Source organism: Adiantum capillus-veneris, chromosome 22 (assembly GCF_014529385.1).
Source record: "Adiantum capillus-veneris isolate H3 chromosome 22, ASM1452938v2, whole genome shotgun sequence".
NCBI classification, from domain to species: domain Eukaryota; kingdom Viridiplantae; phylum Streptophyta; class Polypodiopsida; order Polypodiales; family Pteridaceae; genus Adiantum; species Adiantum capillus-veneris.
Window position 1 is genome coordinate 29,468,514 of NC_140952.1, and position 22,113 is coordinate 29,490,626.

The window sequence follows — 22,113 nt, forward strand, 5'->3', positions numbered from 1 at the left end:
GCGCCGCACCTGCCTCCTGAAAAAGACGCTCGCATTAAATAAAAAAGTGACCGTTTTCAAGGACGATTGGGAATATAAATCTTACTTTTCAGAGTGTCTGGTTGTCCTTTTGGACGTACTCACAAGGTGCAAGTGCATTTTAAAAAAAGTTTCTAGAGAGAGAAATACAATTTCTTACAAGGCCCTCCAAATGACCTCCGAAATTTTCTAATGGGAAACATTGTCTCAAGAAATGGCATAACCACTGACTTAGACAAAGTCAAAGTCATTGTAGACCTACCAAGGCCTACTAATGCGAAACAAGTGCAATCTTTCATGGGACACTACGGATATTATCGAAGATTCATATACATGTATGCAGTCATTGCACAACCTCTATATCGTTTGCTAGTCAATTTCGATTGGATCGAGGAGTGTGAAACTTCATTCCAAAAGCTGAAGGAAAACCTTATATCAGCACCTGTACTTAAGGCACCAGATTGGGAAAAGATTTTCCATGTTCACATTGATGCTTCTGAATATGAAATCGGGAGTATTCTCGCTCAACCAGGAGAGGGAAAAATGGATTTCCCAGTTTGTTATGCGAGCCGAAAACTAAATAGTGCAGAAAAGAACTATAAGACCACTAAAAGAGAGGGATTAGGAATGATATATGCTGTAAAGAAATTTCGGCATTATCTCCTTGCAAACAAATTTGTGTTCTTCACAAATCACCAGGCTCTTTTGTATCTAGTTAATAAACCATGCAATACGGGGAGAATTGTACGATGGTTTATTATATTGCTGGAGTTTGATTTCACAGTAGTAGTAAAGAAAGGGAAAACACATCTACGAGCGGATCATCTTTCAAGACTACAAAACGGAGAAGCTCCTGAAGGAGTCGATGATGACATACCTGATGCCTATCTTTTCAATATTAAAATGATACCTAAATGGTCTCAGGAAATTGTTAGCATTCTTTCCTTTGGAGGTAGGTTTGATAATGTGAAATACAGATCCAAACAACAAACAATTCGACAAACAAAAAACTTCCAGTTGATTGCAAGACGGCTGTATCATCTAGGATCGGACCAAATCCTACGATTATGTATAAATCTGGAAGAATTCGAGTGCTACCTTTAAGAAGCACATGTCCAGGATTGTGCATTTCATTGTTCAACAATGAAAACACACCAGAGACTGAAACAGTTAGGGGTATATTGGCCAACTATGTTTGCGGACACACATTCTTATGTTACCAATTGTACTATATGTAGTGTCAAACGACCAGTAGATCACACAACATTGTTTTAGGTAAACATTGCACCTGCATGGAGTCAATATATCATTGATTTCCTAACCACCAGGAAGTTTCCTCAGAACATCACAAGAGCACGAAAAAGAGCTTTAGAGCTGGAAGCTCGTGACTTTCAATTGATTGAAAATCAGCTCTATAAACGAGGAAAAGACAATCAACTTAGAATCTGTGCAAGTGAAAGTGAATACCTACTGATTCTAGAACACGCACATGGCGAGATAAGTGGTGGCCATTTTTCAGGCGATAGGACGGCAAAAATCGTCTTAACCGCAGGGATATGGTGGGTTGGTCGACATTGCACATGGATGCGGAGGAATTTGTCAAGCGTTGTGACGCATGTCAGCGTACTAAAGTGCCAATAAAAAGAGATGAGATGCCATTACGGCCAATGATGGGAGCACGGGCATTTGCAAAATGGGAAATTGACTTTGTAGGACCTATTTCACCTCTTGCTTATTGTACCCATACCCAATATATCATTGTCGCTACGGACTATCTCACAAAATGGGCTAAAGCAAAAGCTACACAAAAAGCTGATGCAAGGACTACTGCACAATTTTTGTAGGAGAATGTTTTCGTAAGATACAAATTACCAATAGAAATTGTCAGTGATCGTGGGACACATTTTCTTAATGAAGTCATTGAATATCTACTAGAGGAATTCATGGTCATGCATAGGAAATCTGCTCCATACCATCCACAGGTGTTAACCCTCACGGCTCACGGACACCCCATCACCTACGATGGACGTGTATTATGTATTATTTAGTAGAGTCAGGTACCGGGCTTGTCGGACCAATAGGAAAAGGGTAGGAGTGATCGCCGATGAGAGGCGCACTTTAACTTGGACATTCAAGGGATTAGTTGGTTAAGCATGGGCGCCCAAGTGTGAATGGGGTGAGCTCCTATAAAAGCCAACTAAACCTAATTTTTACTCATTCTCTCATTTGTGCAATTGAAGAGTGCTCTTGCTCCATCTCCATCTTCTTCTTCTTCACCTCCTTGTGTGTGTGTGTGTGTGAGAGAGAGAGAGGGAGAGTGTGTGTGCGATCGAGCATTACGAAGGCACGACGGCGGCGAAGCGGTTGAGCGCGGCACGACTGCAGCTTCTTCTTCATCGCGGAGAGGAATCCACCACGAAGGCGAGCGTAGAGCGGTGAGTGACACACCCTTTGTTTTCTTGAGCTTGCTAGTTTAGGCTTGTTGTGTGCTTGGAGCCGTTTGTGGCTCGCATACGGTGTATTGGCAAGTCCCTTGCTTCAACAGTGCGGCAAGGAGCGCACATTTTTGGCACCGCTGCCGGGGATATGCCCTACACTAAGCTCGGTTAGCACTTTACGCTTCCTTGTGGTGCAATTTCTATCATAGGAAAGGCAGGGAAGGAGTGTGTGGAGATTTCTGTTTTTTGCGTTTTCTGCATTTGCTGTCAAGTTTCAATTTCTGCTATTGTCTGCGTTTTTTCAATTTCTGCAATTTCTGCATTTTCAAGTTCGGCATTTTCAATTTCTGCAATTTTCTGCATTTCAGCGTTTTTTTAATTTTCTGCATTTTCTGCAATTTCTATGTTTTTTCTGTAATTTCTGCAATTTCTGCGTGCGGCGAAATTTTTCGAAAATAAAAAACGTGACTCTTAAAACGGACGGGTTGGTTTGTATAAAAGATAGATCGGGATCGGTTTCCCAAGCCCAAGCCCAAGCCCAAGCCCAGGCCCAGGCCTCAGTCCTCAGTCTTATGATATACACTAGACTCACTCTTATATATATACCCTACTCCCTCAAGAGAGAATGAGAGCATGTGGGACAAGTCCTCCACTCTCCTCCTTTCTCTTCCCACTTGCACCCTTAGACTTTCTAGTTTGGGCCTAGTTCCCTACTGGAAATTGACAGTTTTAGGGATTCCGAGGGCATAGAGTGACCAAACGGAGGGCTGTAAAGCACGACACGACCCTCTGACCGATACGCTCGTTTTGAGCTATCACATGACCCATTCCACGACACGCTCTAAAAAATCTAGCAAAAAATCAAACAAAAAACACGCTAAAAACTAGTCACGAGGCCTCCTATAGCAGCTTTTTGACACCTTAGGGTATCAAAAGCACATGCACTTACGCTCTGGGCGGGTTCTAGAACACGAGCATATTGAGAGTGCCTCTGTTCATACGGACACCCATTACCCATCCACGATAGGCTCTAGATCCTCAGCGGGGACACAAGGTAGCACCACCCAAGACCCTAAAATAGCCGCTAGTGATTCCTCCTCCGACTCAGAAATCATGGAAGCATACCCTACCCAAAACACTGAGAGAGAAGGCCATGCACCTCCCGAAGCTCCACAGCCTAGTACTAGTATGTTTATCCGTTTCATGGAAACATTAGGTAGAGCTACTCGCTCGGAACCTGATGCAGATGAAGCACGCGAAGGGGGTGGGGAAGTGGAATCTCCTTTCACATCGTACGTGGACCCCACACCCCCAAAGAGTGTCCATGTGGATATCTTGCCAACTTCTTACCAAGAAGGCCCTGTTGAGCTGCCTCCTTCAGAAGTTCCCTCTAGAGTACCGTTGGTGACAAGTAAAACCACGGGGAGCAACATTGCTTCTACCTCACAAGAAACCGTTAACACGTTGACTCTAGAAGGATTGTTCATTAATGATCATTGGACATGCGACCTCCACACTGAGGTGTTGACGGATCTACACTCTGGCCACGCCTACCATGTAGGATGGATAGAGATTGTACAATCCACCTCTAGTGCCACGAGCATCGAAGATCAATAGAAAATGATCTGTAATGTTATCCATGGCATTATTCAATCAGAAAGGCAAAACCGAGGGGTAAATATACTCTCAACTGGCCCCATGAGATTTCTGGATACGAGCAAGGCTCAACAGCCTACTCTATCACAAATGGAGACTCCTCTAATGAGCCCCATGGACCCATCTTACGTCATTTCACCTGGGGTCTCTATGCAATCTGAGCCTCCAAGCGAAAACTTTAGCTTCCCTAACTTGGCTCAACCCTCTATCAAGGAAAACACAGTGCTCACTCCAGGGATAAGCCTGACAGAGAATGTACCAATGACATCTACGGTTAGCGCAGTGCCACTACCTAGTGTCATAGTACCTAATATGGGGCCTCGACCGTATGTGCCTCTAGCCCCTTATGCACACATGGCCCCCACACCTCCAATTGTACCACTTGCTTATGCTCCTTGAGTGCCGCTCCCTAGCCCTTATCCGAGTGGACCTATGCCCGGTTATGTTCCATATCCTGCATCATCCACACATATGCCAAGACCGGCACCCGTCCCTCTCCCACATATGATTCCAAGAGTACCTCCACCGGCCCTACCTCCTCACATAGGTGACTTGGCAGCTTTTGCTCAAACCATAGGTCGATCTATCGCGGAAAATATGCGTCATGCATCTGATAGAGAGCCTAGAAGTAAGGCAGTACAAATTGCCAAACTCACGCAAAAATTCAATGGGGACGAAGATGCTAGGAAACACATTGAAGTGTTTGAACAAGTATGTGATTCCTTAGGGGAACGCAACGAACTACATAAGTGCAATGCCTTAAGCTTGACATTAAGTGGGAAGGCTGGAGATTGGTATAGGACCCTAAGGGTGGACGAGAAAACAATCTACCCTACCCTTCGAAGGTTGTTTCTAAAGGAGTACATACGAGAAGGTGTGCTTTGGGGTGTAGCATCTCAGCTACAGAAGGCCGAACGTAAGGAAGGAGAGTCAGTAAGGGACTTCATTAGTCGTCTAAAGCACTTAAACTCTCGTTGCCCTGTAAATGAGCGCTTCAACAATAACCAACTACTTGATCGATTCATTCGAGGGTTGAGGAATGAAGGAATCTATAATGGACTAGTGATTAGAGGTATCACAACCTGGGAAGATGTCACTGCCAATGCAATCCAATTAGAGGACAACTTGATGATAGCAGGCATGAGGGTGTCTACTGACACGAGATCCACTAGCTCACAAGCCATTGAGTATGAACCCATGACTGCAAAGCCCATTGCCAATGAGCCAAAGGTATTTGAGACATTCTTGACAGACCTCACCAAGGCAATCCAAGATTCTCTTAAGGATAATCAACCCCCTCAAAATAGTCACACGTATCCAAGAAGGGAGCAACAATGGTGTTCCATTTGCTTAGGTCCACATAGCACTAGTGAGTGCCCTACGTTTAGAGTAAAATTTAATGGAACTTGCAACGCATGTGGTAGGTATGGTCACCAAGCTAAGGATTGTTTAATGATCAAACGTATGATGGCAAATAGACCACCTGTAGCCTGGACGGATGCGCCTCGAGCTCCTGTATTGATGCCTACTCCACCTGTTGAGCAACTACCGCAACACATGGTCCCTAGATCTCAAAATGTTGTACAAGCTACACCGCTACCACCTCCTGTGCTAGGACCGCAGCCCCCGCATCCAAGAGTCGCCCCTATGAACCAAGTGGGTTGCGAGCCATCAAATGCTTATCCAGATAGCTGTGAGGAGGAAATAGACACTAGTATTGCCTACGGACTTGATACATTGGAAGAATGTCCTATATACTACATGGAAGATTGTTGGGGACAAGTCAAGTCGGTTTATCAAGCTGCTGCTCTCGCATCCAGAGGTCAAAATATCAACACCCAGGCTAGGAGGCCACCTCTTCAATGCTACGAGTGTGGTGGACCACATCGAGTAGCGGAGTGCCCTATTAGGCTGCAAAAGAATGCTGCACAGATGCAAGTGAATCAAGGGAGCACGTCTGCAATGCCAATACTCACATGTAATCGTTGTGGCATAGATCACTTGATTGCCCAATGCCCCTATAACCCAAATGCGCCTAAAATCACACCCCTAAATTTGGTTGAAATTGCTAGTGTGACATCGCCAATACCACCCGTCGCACCCGCTTATGCGATTACACGGTCCATGCTTCAAGGGCCAGGCCATATCCTCGAAGAGAGAGATACCGCGTCAGTTATCCAAGCAAAGAAAAAGAAGACACGAAGGAAGAAGTCGCAGAATACGGAAAATTCAAAGCCAAGCTCCAAAACAAACATAGGAACAGGAGATGACCCCGTGTATATGAATGACCTCGAGGATGATTCAGATTCAGTCGAGACAATGGAGACTAGAACCAATACCACAAAGGGAAAGACCGACAAGGAAAACCGTAACATGGGACCAAATGAAAACCGAATGAGAGAAAACCATAAAGAGCCTCTGAAAACACCACAAGTGTTTCCAAATCCAATCCAAGACCCCCAAGATAAATCGCAGGGGCAAAAAGGGAAGAATCGTAAAAAGAAGATTGGGACGTACCCAAACCCTGTAGACGAGATTAAGCAGGTGAAACATCTAAGAGGTTTAGTGGAGGGGACTCAAAGGAAACTAGAACCAGAACCCATGCATATCAAAATTCATGACACAGTGTTTCCCACGCAAGTTCATCCACCCCACATGAACCATAGACCGTTAGCCATATCTAGTATCATCCCAGAAGGGAGTGAGGACGGGACATCAGAAAGTGAGCATACACCCTTCTTGTTGGGAAGGATGTTTAACGAAGGAATACCTGATCCCATTGAGGAATATGAGATTCCATCCTCACCAGTTCCTAGTCGAGGACCTACACCCTGCAAAACGCCAATGAATGTTGCCAAACTAGTGGACTTCATGTCTTCTGAGGTCCGAACCACGATCATAGCAAAGCTGTATGGAGATCCTGAGTTATTCCTTGCACTTCGAGCATTCCTTAACGGAGAGCTACGAACGGGATTACCGCAGTTTGCGCAACCAAATAGGCCTGACTCGATTATGATTGATGAGGAAAATCATGTGCAATCACTTGACTTAGATGGACACGAGTCTGTGATCGAGGTACCCATTAACGAATTAGGGCAGTATTTTGAAGGCGACGAGTCTAATGCGACCCTACCCATCACTACCAAGGGATTAACTATAAAGGGAATTCTTGATGGTGGTGCGGGAGTTAGCATCGTTACAAAAGATTGTTGGGAATCCATGGGAAAACCCCGCCTCAGTGTTACTAACATTGTGGTAAAGATGGCAAATGGTACCATAGCCAAACCTATGGGGATGCTCAAGGATCTTAAGATCAAAGTTCTAGGACACAAGGTACGACGTACGTTCATTGTAATGGATTTCTCTAAACACCTTATGTCATATGAAATGATTTTAGGACGACCATTCATGAGGGAAGCACAAATGGTTCATGATTGGTCTAAAAATCATGTCTATTTGCAATTCCAAAACTCTGTCCTTAGAGTGGATTTGGTGACTGGTAAGGTACACCCCTTAGGGAGTAAAACCATTATTGATCATCGCTCTAACACCACGGTTCACTCGGCCCCACTACAATATTGTTACACTTGTAAGAAGGATACAGACATTGGCCAAGATTCTCCTTACATGGATGTGTTACCGGGGATGACTGAGTCGGACAATGTGGATTGGGTCCACCTAGCATCAACCATAGACACTTGGGGAAATAGGGGGACGACCTGGGTAACACTTGAGGGGGATGAAATTCCTGTACCCTTAAATATGCTACAAGCAATGCATATCGCTTCCGACAAGACTCATCCTAATGTAACGAAGAAAACATACAAGTGGGTCCCTAAAGCTTCTTTAGTGACCATAGCTAGTGCTAAAAAACAGAAGCCTTGTAAGAAACGTACCACTCGCTCCAAGAAAAGTAAGAAAATGTTGCGATGGATCCCTAAACCACTATTGGAAGCCCAAGGCTACTATCAAGGAAATGATCAAATCTGGGTACCAAAACGTAGATTGTGCTCTTACCTATCACCTGACCCAAGTGAACCCAATCCCGTAGCTCCAAAACGAATCAATGATCGTGGAAAGAAAAAAATCACAGAATGCTACACACCCGCTCCCGAGCTAGTTTGGGTACCAAAGAAAGAACGATTTGTTCCACCTAGCTCAGGAAGAGGGGAGTCCCATGAAGATTCTAGCTCCTCATGTAATACATCCATAGAGGTAAAAGCTTCTACACAGCCTCCATCTATAGTAGTGGACCTCAATGAAGCTACAAAAGAATCCACACCTCCCAGTGTTCAAGAATCACCTGATGAACCACTTCAAGTTCGATCCTGGGAGAGTACCTTACCACCCTTGCAACTTGACGAGGCACCTAGGGTAATAGAAAACTACTGGCAAAAATCCTCACCTATTACCAACTGGAATAATTGGTTTCAAAGGGTGACAAGCTCATTTCAAACGGTATGATCTACCCAAGGAAGGGGGGAGTGTTTGCTGATAGTCATCATTCACTTGCTTCCCTCTCAACCTTTTTCCCTGACCTCTCAATTCCAATCTTAGGGAATGTACATATAAAGCTTTATACTCACAAAAAAAAGAAGAAGAGCAAGAGCAATTAGCAAACGAGTATGCACATTAAAGTCAAAACATTGACTCAGACCTACACATGTCACATTTGGTACAGTGAAATAGAAACCTATGCCATAAAACACCTTTGATCCTCATCACTTGAGTGATGGAGGGTAGGTAAGATTAGTACGATAGGAGTGTTTCTGTTTTAGAGTTGCGTGATTAGCGAAGTTCTCTTTTCCCACTGATGTGCCTCCTAGAGGTATTGTTTGTGTTTCATAGTGTGTACAGGAGCGTGTTGCTATTGATAGGATTTGGACCTTCATGGAACCTTCAAATCAAGCGCGACCATCAACACAAACAGGTGTTTCTTGTCCATTAGCATTGCCCTTATCTTTTTGCATCCATGTTTGTCTGCTTTGATTGTGATTGGTAGCATAATATTCAGCGCATTGGCTTAGTATCAAACATTTAATTCAATGTAATGTTTTATCATAATCACTTGTTAGGTTTAAAAATCAAGCAGTCTGACTAAGCTAGTTTGACCAAGCTAGATATTAGAAATCTTCTCTTAATACCATGGGGAATGCCTTCCTAATAAGCAATGGTTACTTAGGTTCTTAATCCGATTTAGGCAGCATTGTATGAAATGTACTAGGGCTTTCTAGTGGGCTTAACCCTAGTGACCTTTAGCTTAAGTATTATAAAGGGAGTTTACTAATGTGATGAGCCTGGGGAGTGTAACAATGTTATATGACCTCCCAAAGTTACAAAATTAAAATGATGAAAATGAACAAACAAAAAATCAAAGTGCCACAATGTAAAATTTTAAGCTGGAAGAGAAATCTCAGCTTGATTTGGTACTTCACTCACATGTATCGCCTATGGTACTAGAGCCCTAGAGGTTCCCAGTGTGGGTGCTTTTCCTTGAGAAGCAAAAAACCCAAGGCATACAAAATAAGCACACACATCATAATTGAATCAATGTGAAAAGACCTTGGGGAGTCAAAGAAAAAGTAATCAGTCAGGCGAGGATTTCATGAGAAATTCCTTTTATGGTAGCTTAACTACAAGGTTTTCTAGATATAGCCTCTAGTCAGCCCTCGAACATGAATACTTGGCTCTCGCGATTAAACAACTTAATTGACCACAGAAAATTAAGAAGCTTACCCATGGTATTAATATTCGATCTCTAGTGCCTTTCGACCGTCAAATTAGCGACCCCAGACTTGTTTAATTTTTTACCTTTACATCTGTTTATGCATTTGATTACATTGAAATTTAATGTTCATTGCTGACAAATTGTTTGAAATTCTTTTTCCAATCAATGTGTCTACCTAAAACTGCATATGCTTTTTAAGAGAATGCCATTACTGTGCCAATGTTGTTTGATTTTGCAGTGACTGAAGAAGGCTAAGGACATTCATCTCAAATGCTCTTCCACCTCGACGCACCAGCTTCAACTCAATAGCTTCCGAGGACGGAATCTACATCAAGAAGGGGGGCATGTTAACCCTCACGGCTCACGGACACCCCATCACCTACGATGGACGTGTATTATGTATTATTTAGTAGAGTCAGGTACCGGGCTTGTCGGACCAATAGGAAAAGGGTAGGAGTGATCGCCGATGAGAGGCGCACTTTAACTTGGACATTCAAGGGATTAGTTGGTTAAGCATGGGTGCCCAAGTGTGAATGGGGTGAGCTCCTATAAAAGCCAACTAAACCTAATTTTTACTCATTCTCTCATTTGTGCAATTGAAGAGTGCTCTTGCTCCATCTCCATCTTCTTCTTCTTCACCTCCTTGTGTGTGTGTGTGAGAGAGAGAGAGAGAGGGAGAGTGTGTGTGCGATCGAGCATTACGAAGGCACGACGGCGGCGAAGCGGTTGAGCGCGGCACGACTGCAGCTTCTTCTTCATCGCGGCAAGGAATCCACCACGAAGGCGAGCGTAGAGCGGTGAGTGACACACCCTTTGTTTTCTTGAGCTTGCTAGTTTAGGCTTGTTGTGTGCTTGGAGCCGTTTGTGGCTCGCATACGGTGTATTGGCAAGTCCCTTGCTTCGACAGTGCGGCAAGGAGCGCACAACAGGAAAATGGACAAGCTGAGGCTACAAATAAAACACTATGCAAGGTTCTTACCAAAGTATTGTCAGAGTCAAGAACAGTTTGGGATTAGCAGCTACACTCAACACTATGGGCATACAGGGTAGCTTACAAAACATTGATAGGAACGACACCGTACAACATGGTGTTTGGCCTAAATGCTATACTACCCATAGAGTTTTTAATTCCAACTCTACGAGTAGCGAAACGCTTAGAATGGACAGGGCATGAGCTCTCTTCAAGAATAGATGATCTTGAAAAGCTAGATGAACTCCGCTTGAGAGCAGTAGCTTCAAAAGAGAAGACAAAAAGAGTTTTTTGACAAGCATGTGCGCATTAAAGAGTTCAAAGCAAGTGACTATGTACTTGTTTATACTTTGAAGCAACATGCCAAAAAACTTAAATAGCGAGGGATGGGACCCTTTGTGATTAGTGATCTATCACAAAGTGGAGCTATCAAGATTGCTACATTAGCAGGTGAAGAAATGCCGAATTGGGTTAGTGGATGTCGACTGAAGAAATATCATCTACCACTCACACAGGAGATGCTCCAACAAATCCATCACGGAAAACAGTGAATGAACAAAAAATAGAGAATACAAGAAGAATCTCAAGCAGAAGCAACGAAACGCATTGCAAAACGAAGACTTCTGCGACAACAACAAGAAGGTGAAGCACCATTGCGAATCAATGCCATCAGAAGCAGAAGCAACGGAACGCATTGCAAAACGAAGACTTCTGCGACAACAACAAGAAGGTGAAGCACCATTGCGAATCAATACCATTCGACTTACGAAGTTGGATGAAGACACAATGGAGTCCATAATTGCAGTCAAAGTAGGGAGAAATCAAGTTGAATCGACGGCATTACTTGATTCAGGAGCTCAAGCCAATCTAATTTCTTACAAATTATATAACCAACTACAACTTGAAGAAAAACTTCACCCTACTCCTCAAGTGCTGAAAAGTATTACATCACCATCATTGATAACAATGGGCTGGATTATATTGCATGTACAAGTAAACCAATATATTTATCCACACAAGTTTTATGTGGTCAAGGATGAGAGCACACAACACCAAATATTGTTGGGACAACCTTGGCAAAAGGAGTACAATGAGCAGATAGATTGGAATGCGAATGCAGTCAAAATTCAGCATGCACAAGAACAACAGGTAACAGCCTTTGCTCAACAATACAGGAATAATCCGCTGCCAGCAACTCAAACACAAAAAAAAGAGCCAAAAGCAAGAATGCCACCAAAGAACAACATGGTACCCATGGCAAACAAACAGGGAACTGCCAACCATGTTCACTACAAGCATAAAGCAACACTGACCCCACAGTGCCAAGATCAAGGTTAGCAACACACGATAAACAAGTATGGGTACGGAAGGATAGAGGTGACATGGCAGACCTACGACAATACAACAAAAGAAGTCAACAGAAGCAGAAGCGTACAATTCAACCAAAAACCAAGGGGATAAAACATATATGGATCCCAAAGAAAATGTTCAGCAATAACTCAAATGTCACTAGCATTTGGATACCCAAACAAAAGCAACAGGAACTCCCTTCAGTGCAAGAAAGAACGAAAGGCGGACATCTGCATTTGAAAAAGGGCAACCGACTTATGTGGATGCCAATCCGTAACAAAACAGTGGTAACAACGGAAGTAGTAAAACATATACAAAAACATGCAAAAATAAGCTACCAATGGAAAGAAAAGGAATTACGGTCCACGGCCATTCCCGTCAAGCCAATCCTTTCCATAGAAACAACTACAGATATATCAACAATAGCGGCAAAGCAATTGCCGGTGGCAAAACAAACAATTAAACAGAGAGCAATACAGTTTTACAGCTGTTACTTGCAAAGAAAACAGGAAACCTCGATGGAAAATGCCAATAAGCATCTTGCTTATACCCTCCTCTAGCACTGCATTAATTTTCCCATGCATTGACTGAGTATGCATCAAGTAGGGCTACATTACACGGCCGAGCATTAGCACAACTTTTTTCACCCATGCACGACACATACTCTGAGGCGATACCTTGTCGTCCGGGAGGACTCCGATTAGGAAGGGGGAGGCATTCTCAATGCGGACCCAATGAATGTGAAAAGAGCAAAAAAGGGCATGATTTTCGACTATTTTAAGGGTTGTTGTTTGATTGCAAAATTTTCTAGACCAACCCAAGTATATATGCCCTTATACAGCATGTATCTATAGGTATATGGGGCCGAGGAATCCCAAATCTCGAGCGAGATTTGCCGAGCAATCCCTAAACCGAGCAAGAGTGGCCAAGGCACACTATACAAACCAAAAACCAAACAGGATTTTTTAGGTGACTTCAAGCACAAAAAAAAAAAAAAACAAGACTACACCTAATTTTAATGGTAAAACGACCACAAATTTTTGACAGAAAAAACCCCTTGAACAAGGGTTTGGTAGAATGTTTCTATTGATGGGCCAAAAAAAGTGGAACTCATACAATGGCATGTTGATATTCCTCTTCTTGGAACTAGTTGTCCTTAGATATTAAAAGCTCATTTCTACCACTATTGATCCTTGTTGGGAATAGTGGCACCATGATTCCAATGGATATAAATCTCCTATTCCTACCCCCCTACATGTAGGACTACGAGACTTACACTAAAAGAGTAAGGTTGTTGCCACTCGAACAAATCTCATGAATAAAGAGCATCTGGGAGCTTGATCTTCTCTTCACTTGTTCTTCTTCTTCTTCTTCCTCCTCCTCCTTTCTCTTGCTCTACCTCTAGTTATTGTGGGTTGATGTACGATAACATGCTATGCATTTTAAGTTACTTTAGAGAAAATGGTGGAAACTTGAAAACAATTCTATTATTGCAATGAGGCTATTACTTTGAGAAAATCCACGTCATGGTATATATTAAATTTTGGATCACACCATCATAGGTAGCCTTCTATCGGGGGGGGGGGGGGGAGTGGGAGTTAGTGGTGTTGCCAAAGGTGGTGGCGACAAATGTGTCAAGGGAGGTGGTAATGGTTGGGGATTATAAAGAGTGCTTTGATAGAAGAGTACGCAAGGTTGATAAAGCTATGAACAATTTTCTTATGACAACTTTGTCCACATGCTAGTTCTCTTTTACCTACTTATATCGATAGAAATCTAGGTTTAGTGTAATTCCACCTACAAATTTTGAGATTTATCTTCCAATTCAAAGTAGAAGGTGAATAAACCTACAGAATTTAGAGAAATTTAGTGTAAAAACCTTCTCTTAAATTTTCCATGTTAATATGAGCAAAACTCAAAGCTCCTAGAGTGCTCGGGGTACCTAGTCTGCTGAGTTTTCTGTCATGCCTCGACCCAGATGGATGGTAGTCTAGCATTGCATCTATCATCTTACAAAATGATGTGTCCCAAGACTCGGTTCTTAGCACCCCATAAGGTAACCCCCTCAAAGGAATAACTGGGAGGTTGGTTGTGCTACAGCAAACAACATTGTGCCACGTTGAGACAACTGTGTTGGCTAGAAAAGGTAAATCTTAGGGTCCCTAATCATTGACAAATTTGGTTTTTAAGGAGTTGGGCAAGGAGACTCACAATAGACGAGGCAAGAAGGTCCTCAAGTTCAACCATTGTCATTTTCAACAACTACATAGTATAAACAATTCAAAAAATCTCTTTGAAAGAGACGTGGACTCTTTCACGTACGGGCAGGGACTAGTGCTCGAGAAAAACTTTGTTTTGAAAACTTGGCAAACCTACCTATGAGAATTTTAGTGGTAAACTGACTGAATTTGAAGGTCTTTACACCGAATGATGCTAAATTTCTCTAGATTTTGTAGGTTTTTCACATTAAAATTTAAAATTTAGAGGTAAATCTCAAAATTTGCAGGTGGGATTACACTAAACCTAGGTTTTTTTTTCAACCCCTCCCCCTCTGTTTCTCTCTCCTCTCTCTCTCTCAATCTCTTCTATAAAAAAAAGTCTCTGAAAGAGCTCGTGTCGGCGTGGACTTTTTGTTTAGAGAGAGAGAGAGAGAGAGAGAGAGAGAGAGAGAGAGAGAGAGAGAGAGAGAGAGAGGAGGAGGAGGAGGAGGAGGAGGGGATCGTATATGGGTGAGGGAAGGCCGGAAGGGAAGAGGTTGAGGAAGCCGAGATTGTGCATGCTGTAGGATCAACATATATGTGCTGATGTGCATCACTCGACCTTGTACTCTATCACAAGGAGAGCTTCTGCATGTTGACGCAGCCCAACCTAATCTCTTGTCGCACCATCATTTTTGGTGTTGCGGCTTGAGTAGGTTTTTCCCAACCCAATTAAGCATACATTGTAAAAAATCGTAGTGTTTGTTGGACTAAGCGCGGTAGGGGAAGGAGAGCACACGCTCCTGCGAGGCAAGAGTTCAGAACTTCTGTTGGGAATGCATAGAGACAGCAAAAGGAGACCTTTGGACTCCGGAGAGGTGCAATTTCTAAATCGCTTTTGTGTGTGTGTGTGTGTGTGTGTGTGTGTGTGTGAAACTCTCTTAAATAACAAGCCTTGAGTTCAACTCTCCTCATCGGCTAGATCTTTAAGGTCTCTTGGGATAGTTTCCTACGATGTTAATACTCTCTTCTTCTCGGGTGTGTGTGTTAGCCCATGCTTCAAAAAGCATTGGAGCATGAGGTCGTGGGTTCCAATCCAAGATCCTCAACCACGCCCCCATTTTTTGGGTAGGCCTGCCTACCTCAAGATGCCCGCCAGAATGCTTTGTCGTCGATCCCCTTACCCGCCCCCTGTGTCACTTAGTGTCGTGGGTCTTGCTATCTCTTCTCTCTGTCTCTCCCTCACACACACACAAAGCCTCACAATTTTAGCAGCTTGTGCCACCCTAGCCTCTCTCTCCTCTTCAAAGCGTGCAGTCGTTCCCTTAGAGTGGCATATATATATGCCTAAAGATATACATGGGCACCATCGTCATGTGCATCCATGACTCTCTTACAATGACTCCATCAACTTGTGCAATACTTGGCGTCATCTATTTTCAATTGCGCGCATGTCTTATACTTGCCCAACCTCTATCCATGACAAGCTCTGCAACCTTGAGTCACAAACTCGTGAGTTGAACCCTCTATCATGGTAGAAATGCTGATAGCAGTGGGTGGATTGGACTTTTTTTGCACTTTTCCTACGCCAACTTGGTCTTTATTTCAGCTGACGGCTTGGCTAATTGCCAAGGTGGAATTTTCCAGATGCTCTTGGAAGTTGATCAAGATCACCATCGTGGGGAGTGTTGCAAAAGAGCTTGTGAGAAGGCCATACAACAATTGGGTAGTCTCTCTCTCTCTCTCTCTCTCTCTCTCTCTCTCTCTCTCGCGTTCGTGCACCCTGCCGTGTGTGAGAAGGTTGCGTGTGTCTCAAAAGTTGCTGCGTAATCAACATCCATTTATGTGTACTCTACCACAGACCAAGATCGGCCTTCCAGGTCTTCATGAAAGACCTTCCAGCTTCTTTATAACTCTCCAAAGTTTCAATTTCTCTTTTGCATTCCAATCAACCTAAACTATTACAATAAATATTACATTTTCCAAGATTGGAGAGCCCTACTATGGGTTGTCATTAAAAGAAGTTAAAGAACGTCTTCAGTGCAAGCACCTGTAGATTTGCAGTATCGCAGGGCTGCCTCAACAAGCGCTTGTGCCCTCTTAGCAGAGCTATCCCACTGTTGGGTCTGCCTTGCTTACTACCGTTTTCGCTGTTCAGGCAGATGGCCGCCTTGATTTTCCTATTGTGAATGCAAATGTAACCTCTGGATGAGACGAGCATGCAGTTTTCTTTTCATTAAACAGCTCGCCTGGCTCTCTTGTGTCCGCGCTCTCGTTAGAAGACCTGTCAGGTAAATGGGAACGCAGGGGACTGTGTATATGTCGCATTGCTTCAGCTTTTGAGAGTCTTTTCAAAAGCAATGCCTAAACATCTTCAAATTGCTCAAAAATTCGTTAAGAGCTTCAATGCTGCTGAGTTTGGAATGAAGTTAAGTTTCTTCTCAATGCAGGAAAAGATAAGGTTGTACACATGGAACAACTTCAACAAAGTTAGAAATGGTTGAAGCCCTTCATCCCTTTGGATCGCAAAATACTGGCCCATTCAACGCTGCGGATTCAACCACTCAGCTTGGCTATTAGCATGGAACTTTTACAAGATCGCACCTCATTAAGCTGCTGATAGCATCAAGTACAAGACATCACCACCACCAAAAAAAGCGCTCCCACCAATGACAACTCTTCTTTCTATTAGCACGACGGCGGGCTCGTACAACACAAGCATGGCTGAGGTGAGAACCAGGAAGAAGCTGGCGAATGGGATCTCGACAACCCAGCTCTTTGCGACAAGCATGGTGAAGAAAGGGCCAAAGAGCTGAGTCTCCAAGGTGCTTCCTACTGAGACTCCAGAGAGTATCCCATTTCCTCACTCGCCACCATGCCTCCTCCTCTTCCATTCGCAAGGCCTCCCTCTCTTCTGCCCCCACAACTACTACCGCCTCCGCTACTGTCCGTGCTGCCTGCTGTAGCGCCAGCACCACGCCCTCCCCTACTGCCTTTAGCTCGCCCATCTACGTGTAGCGATCCTCTCTCTCTCTCTCTCTCAAAATAAAAAAACCCTCTGAAAGAGCGCACGCCGGCGCACGCTCTTTCAGAGGGTTTCTTTTTTATTGAGTGATCTCTCTCTCTCTCTCTCTCTCTCTCTCTCTCTCTCTCTCTTTCCATATTCTAGTGTGATATACTGGCTCTTTAAAACAAAATCATCAACTCTGATGCTTCTTTCGATCCCTCGCTACTTCCTTGACCCTATGCATGCCCCTCTCTGCTTCTTCCTTCTTGCTTCTTCCCCCCTCCCTCCCTCCCTCCCTCCTCCTTCTACAACCCCAAATTACCCTATTTATCAAGCGAGCACATGCAATGCTATTTAATCATGGGTTTGTTCCTACTCTGCTACACTACCGGGTACTAGGTTTTCTTGAGTTCTCTTTCAGCTTGACATTGAGCACATCATCTCCAAGTACTGGCAAAGACAGGTTCTTTGAAGGAAACAGATTGCATGGATGCATAAGAGGCGAATGGCAGGGAGAGCGTGAAGGAGGGTATGATTGAGGAAAGACAAAGAACATGGGAGAATATTGATTCAGAAGGGGAGAGAGACTGCCATGCTGGCATGCAAACTTGAGCCATTATCGGCCTTTTTTTGGAGAGTGAGTGATTTTGCAGAGCCGTCATGCGAGGATCTCCCTAGATTCTATATTTTTTGATATTTTTTTACAATCGTGGTCGCATACTCTCTCAATACAAAAAAAACCCTCTGAAAGAGCGCGCGCCGGTGCACGCTCTTTCAGAGGGTTTTTTCTTTGAGAGAGAGAGAGAGAGAGAGAGAGAGAGAGAGAGAGAGAGAGCAGATCGTTCATTTTAGTGTTCACAGAAAACCGGCCTTTAGTGTATTCTTTAAGGACAAACACGGAATGCTCTGCCGGCCTTTAGAGTATTTTTTAAGGACAAACACGGAATGCTCTGCCGGCCTTTAGAGTATTTTTTAAGGACAAACACGAAAATTCCCGGCTAGTTCTGAGGGTTGCCTTGAAGGAAACCGGCTAAATTTCTCTAAAAACCGGTATATTTTCAAAGCTTTCCTTTTTTCCATTGGTTCTTAATTTTTTTTTTAGTGAACACTGGTTCATTCTTGCCTCATCAAATTTTCAAATACTTTTTTACTAAGAGAGAGAGAGAGGAGAAGTGAGCATTCCATGTTTGTCTGCAGATCGTTTCGAAATGCTTGCCTCATTAAATTTTCAAATAGGTTATCAACAAAGCTGGACGAGAGTGTGAGTGATTCCAAAGGCTCATCAGACCATGACTTGCACTAGTGGCAAATTGCAATATTTCCCAAATATGCCTTTTCCTCGACATTGAGTTGTCTGCCATTAATCCCCTCACACACTCTGCTAAAAGTGCAAGCAGCTAGCTGCACTCATGAAGCTTTTGGCTTTATTACTTGAGGAATTATAACCATCATAAGATTTTCTGCCTTGATGTCCACTTTGACGTTTACTCGTTTCAGTTTTTTGGCCTCTGTCGTCTGCATCGCCAACAGCCTGATAGCATCAACAGAAAAATGTGCTGACAAGTGGGGACTCAAGTACTTGAGCACTAACATTGTGTCATCCAAATGCCTTCTTAAGGGGAGGATCACATAAGATATGCAATTTCTCAGTACTACTCTGGAGCTTGTGAGCCTTGATGTAGTCCCATACTCGCTTGAGGGCATCATGCCTTGTGGTCTTTGAGGTTTGCAAGATGGGAGCCAGGCTGGAGGAGACCCTATTGAGCATCTGAGCGCCACCTTTGGGCTTGGGCTTGGGGTCGAGCTCGGGAGTGGTTTTGAGTTTAGTCTTGGGCACTTTCTTGCTCATCTATTCATCAACTCATGCAAAACACAAGAGCAGGCATACAATAGACGAGGGGAAAGATCCCGATCGATGGCAAGACGAAGGATTGTAATCGATGGAAAGACGATGGATTTGGATTGGGTTGAGCGATCAAAGCTGGCACTTGGACGTACAATACCCCATACTGTAGCGCAAGGCTGCATGATACACTTGAGCATTGGACGATGGAAGTCAAGTAGTAAATCATGCGGGTGAAATTAGCAAGTAACAGCTAATTGGCCATCTGAAATTGGTAAGAAACAGGAGACATGAGCAGCAACTTGCACTACTATGATAGGACTCCTGCAGCTGCCAATATTTCAGCTGACTACAAGTAGTAGTACTAGCACCAGCGTACAACATTCAAAGAGCAGAATAGTTCATTGCTTATTAGATATGATGAGTATTTTAGCGTAAAACTCGGTAAAATTCCAATTTTTTTTGTTAATATATTCAATGTTCTTTTTTCCATTGATTCCTACAAAAGGTTTTGGTGAACACTTCCTTGCAAGATCCTCTCTCTCTCTCTCTCTCTCAGTCAAGAGGATAGAGGATCCTTTGAACACCATTACTTTTCAAGTCATAACTATTTCAATATTCATACCTCCCACTTACAATTTTAATTGGTCTAGATCTTCCAATCATTCAAGCATGACTCTATCAATGATGACGACTAGCCTGTCATACGGATATGGCACATAAGAAAGAAGCTAAACTATAAACTATCAGATAATGGCTCGACCTAAAACACCAGTCAGCAGGTATATAGAATGGGCATGTTTTTCCCCCAACGTAGTAGTTTAAGTCTTCCTGGTGAAAATTGGCTTAGACAAAGTGGACAGCCCCATCAAACCAGACTTTTAGCATGGTTAATTAATAATCGAGGCACTTGACTACAAAATTACAAAAAACTCTCTTCTAAAATATCTTCTTACAAACAATCGGCCACAGAGCGTATGATAAGGCCTATGATAGAATTGAATGGGAGTTCATACTTCAAAGTCTATATGATATGGGTTTGGGCAGATTCTTTTTCACATTCTTTTTGGGAATGCGTCAGCTAGAATTTCGGTTGATGGTACTATTACAGATGTTATTCCATTGCATAAATCCACAAGACAAGGGTGCCTACTTTCTCCTTTGCTCTATGCTATCTCATATGATGCCTTGGATTGGCTTGTTAAAGATGTTATTCTGTAGGACAAACTCACTAAGCAAATGTGCCTCCAAAAGTGTGTTGATCATCCTAATGAAGTTTTTGCCAATGATAGTGATATTGTTTCTCATTTGAGAGAGAGAGAGAGAGAGAGAGAGAGATCTAAGAATCTTTCTCACTTAGCATTGTTCTTTCTGATGGATACCACCTTATCTTGAGCAGACACAAGCTCAAAATAGAATGAGTTTGTTGCAAACAAATTAGTATGCAAAGTCACCGCAGCGACCTTCCCTCTTGTTGAAACTATCGTTCCAAATTTAAAGAAGTCTCTAGTACCACCTTTTAGGGTATGACTGGCTTTGAATTTATAGATTGGAGCGGAATTTGCCTCTTAAAATTGGTGGCCGCCTGAATATTTCACATGACCAAAGATGTAAAGCATATTCCGGCGCTGATGTGCTTATTGTGTGGTGGATTTTATGACCTTCCTGACATCTGCCATATTTTTTCAAACAATGATTCAAAATGGAAAGGAGCAACATCTTCAATATTTATGAAAGAAGTTGCTCGATTGAAGCTTGAAGTTGTCATATTGTATGGTAAAAAGATCCTCAATATATTATTTTTTTCCAACTAACTTAATTCAATTATGATGATGTCTTTCTAGAAAATTTTAGGCATAGAACTTTATTAATTTTGATTGTTGTTTTTGTAAATTGATTAAAAAAGGCATATATTGGTCAATAAAAGAAAAGCATTTTATTGTAACAAAAATAATTTCATATACAATGGTGTTTGTCGGACATATGTCGTGTAAAAAGGGTGCCCTTGTATGAAGATCACAATGTTGTAGTATGGGCAGGGCATGACGACATGGAAGTGACGATTGCTGTATAAATGAACTAATGAGGTGCAATAAATTGCTATCAAATTGATGTGGCTAAGATGAGGAAGGATGCACGTGCTCTCAAGTATAAATGACAATCAAGAACCAAAGTACTAGACAAGGGAGCACTTACCGTACAAAAAGAAACATAGAATAAGGTCTAAAGCCCTTATTAGTCTATCAATCTTACTTCATGCTCAAACATGTGAAGTCCAAGCGAGAAAAATCCAAGCCAAAGAAGAGTAGAAGCAGAGGAGATTACAATAAGATAAATAGAGATTGAGCCAGAACATAATATTCTCAAATATTATGGTACTTTTTCTTTGATCTTTTGGAATCTAGGAGGTAGTCTATTCATTGAAAACTCTTTTTTTTGTAGTGCATCAATATATAACAAAAATATATATTTTGTTGATGATAAAATTTACTATATTGTCTACAAAAACTTGCTCGGGTTTGTCTTTGCTCGGAAAAACTCGCTCGGTGCGTGGTAAGACTCTATGGGGCTAAACGCCAAATCAAGCCCCTAGGTGTGTGTATATAAGTAGAAATAATCATTTTTCGGGCAAAATATTGGTAAAACGGAGCAATCCGGCCATAGAAATCTCATGTGAGTGTATATAATGTTTTGCAGTGATGATTGTGATTTATTATGATTTTTGGGGATTTTTTGGGTTTAATTTGCTATTTTCCTTTTAATTTTGCTAATTTTCAGCAGAAAAACTTCAAAAATACAAAAAGCAGGTGAAAAACGGTCGAAATGAAAAACAAAAAAGTATGGGGATGATCATTAACTATAGGCCAACCTATGGTATGATAAAGGTGCAATTATGAGGATGTAG

At 42.6% G+C, this 22,113-nt stretch overlaps 1 protein-coding gene across 1 annotated transcript; it reads right to left on the reverse strand.

Annotated features, from left to right (window-relative positions):
* Nucleotides 1–16,997: 16,997 nt before the first annotated feature.
* Nucleotides 16,998–17,366, reverse strand: LOC147429088 (uncharacterized). Its single transcript, XM_086494881.1, has one exon. It carries the CDS (start codon nucleotides 17,364–17,366, stop codon nucleotides 16,998–17,000), a length of 369 nt encoding a protein of 122 aa, XP_086351007.1.
* Nucleotides 17,367–22,113: the final 4,747 nt, after the last annotated feature.

Coding starts and splice junctions, on each gene's coding strand:
- LOC147429088 (XM_086494881.1), bottom strand. CDS start 17,366: ATGGGCGAGCTAAAGGCAGTAGGGGAGGGCGTGGTGCTGGCGCTACAG.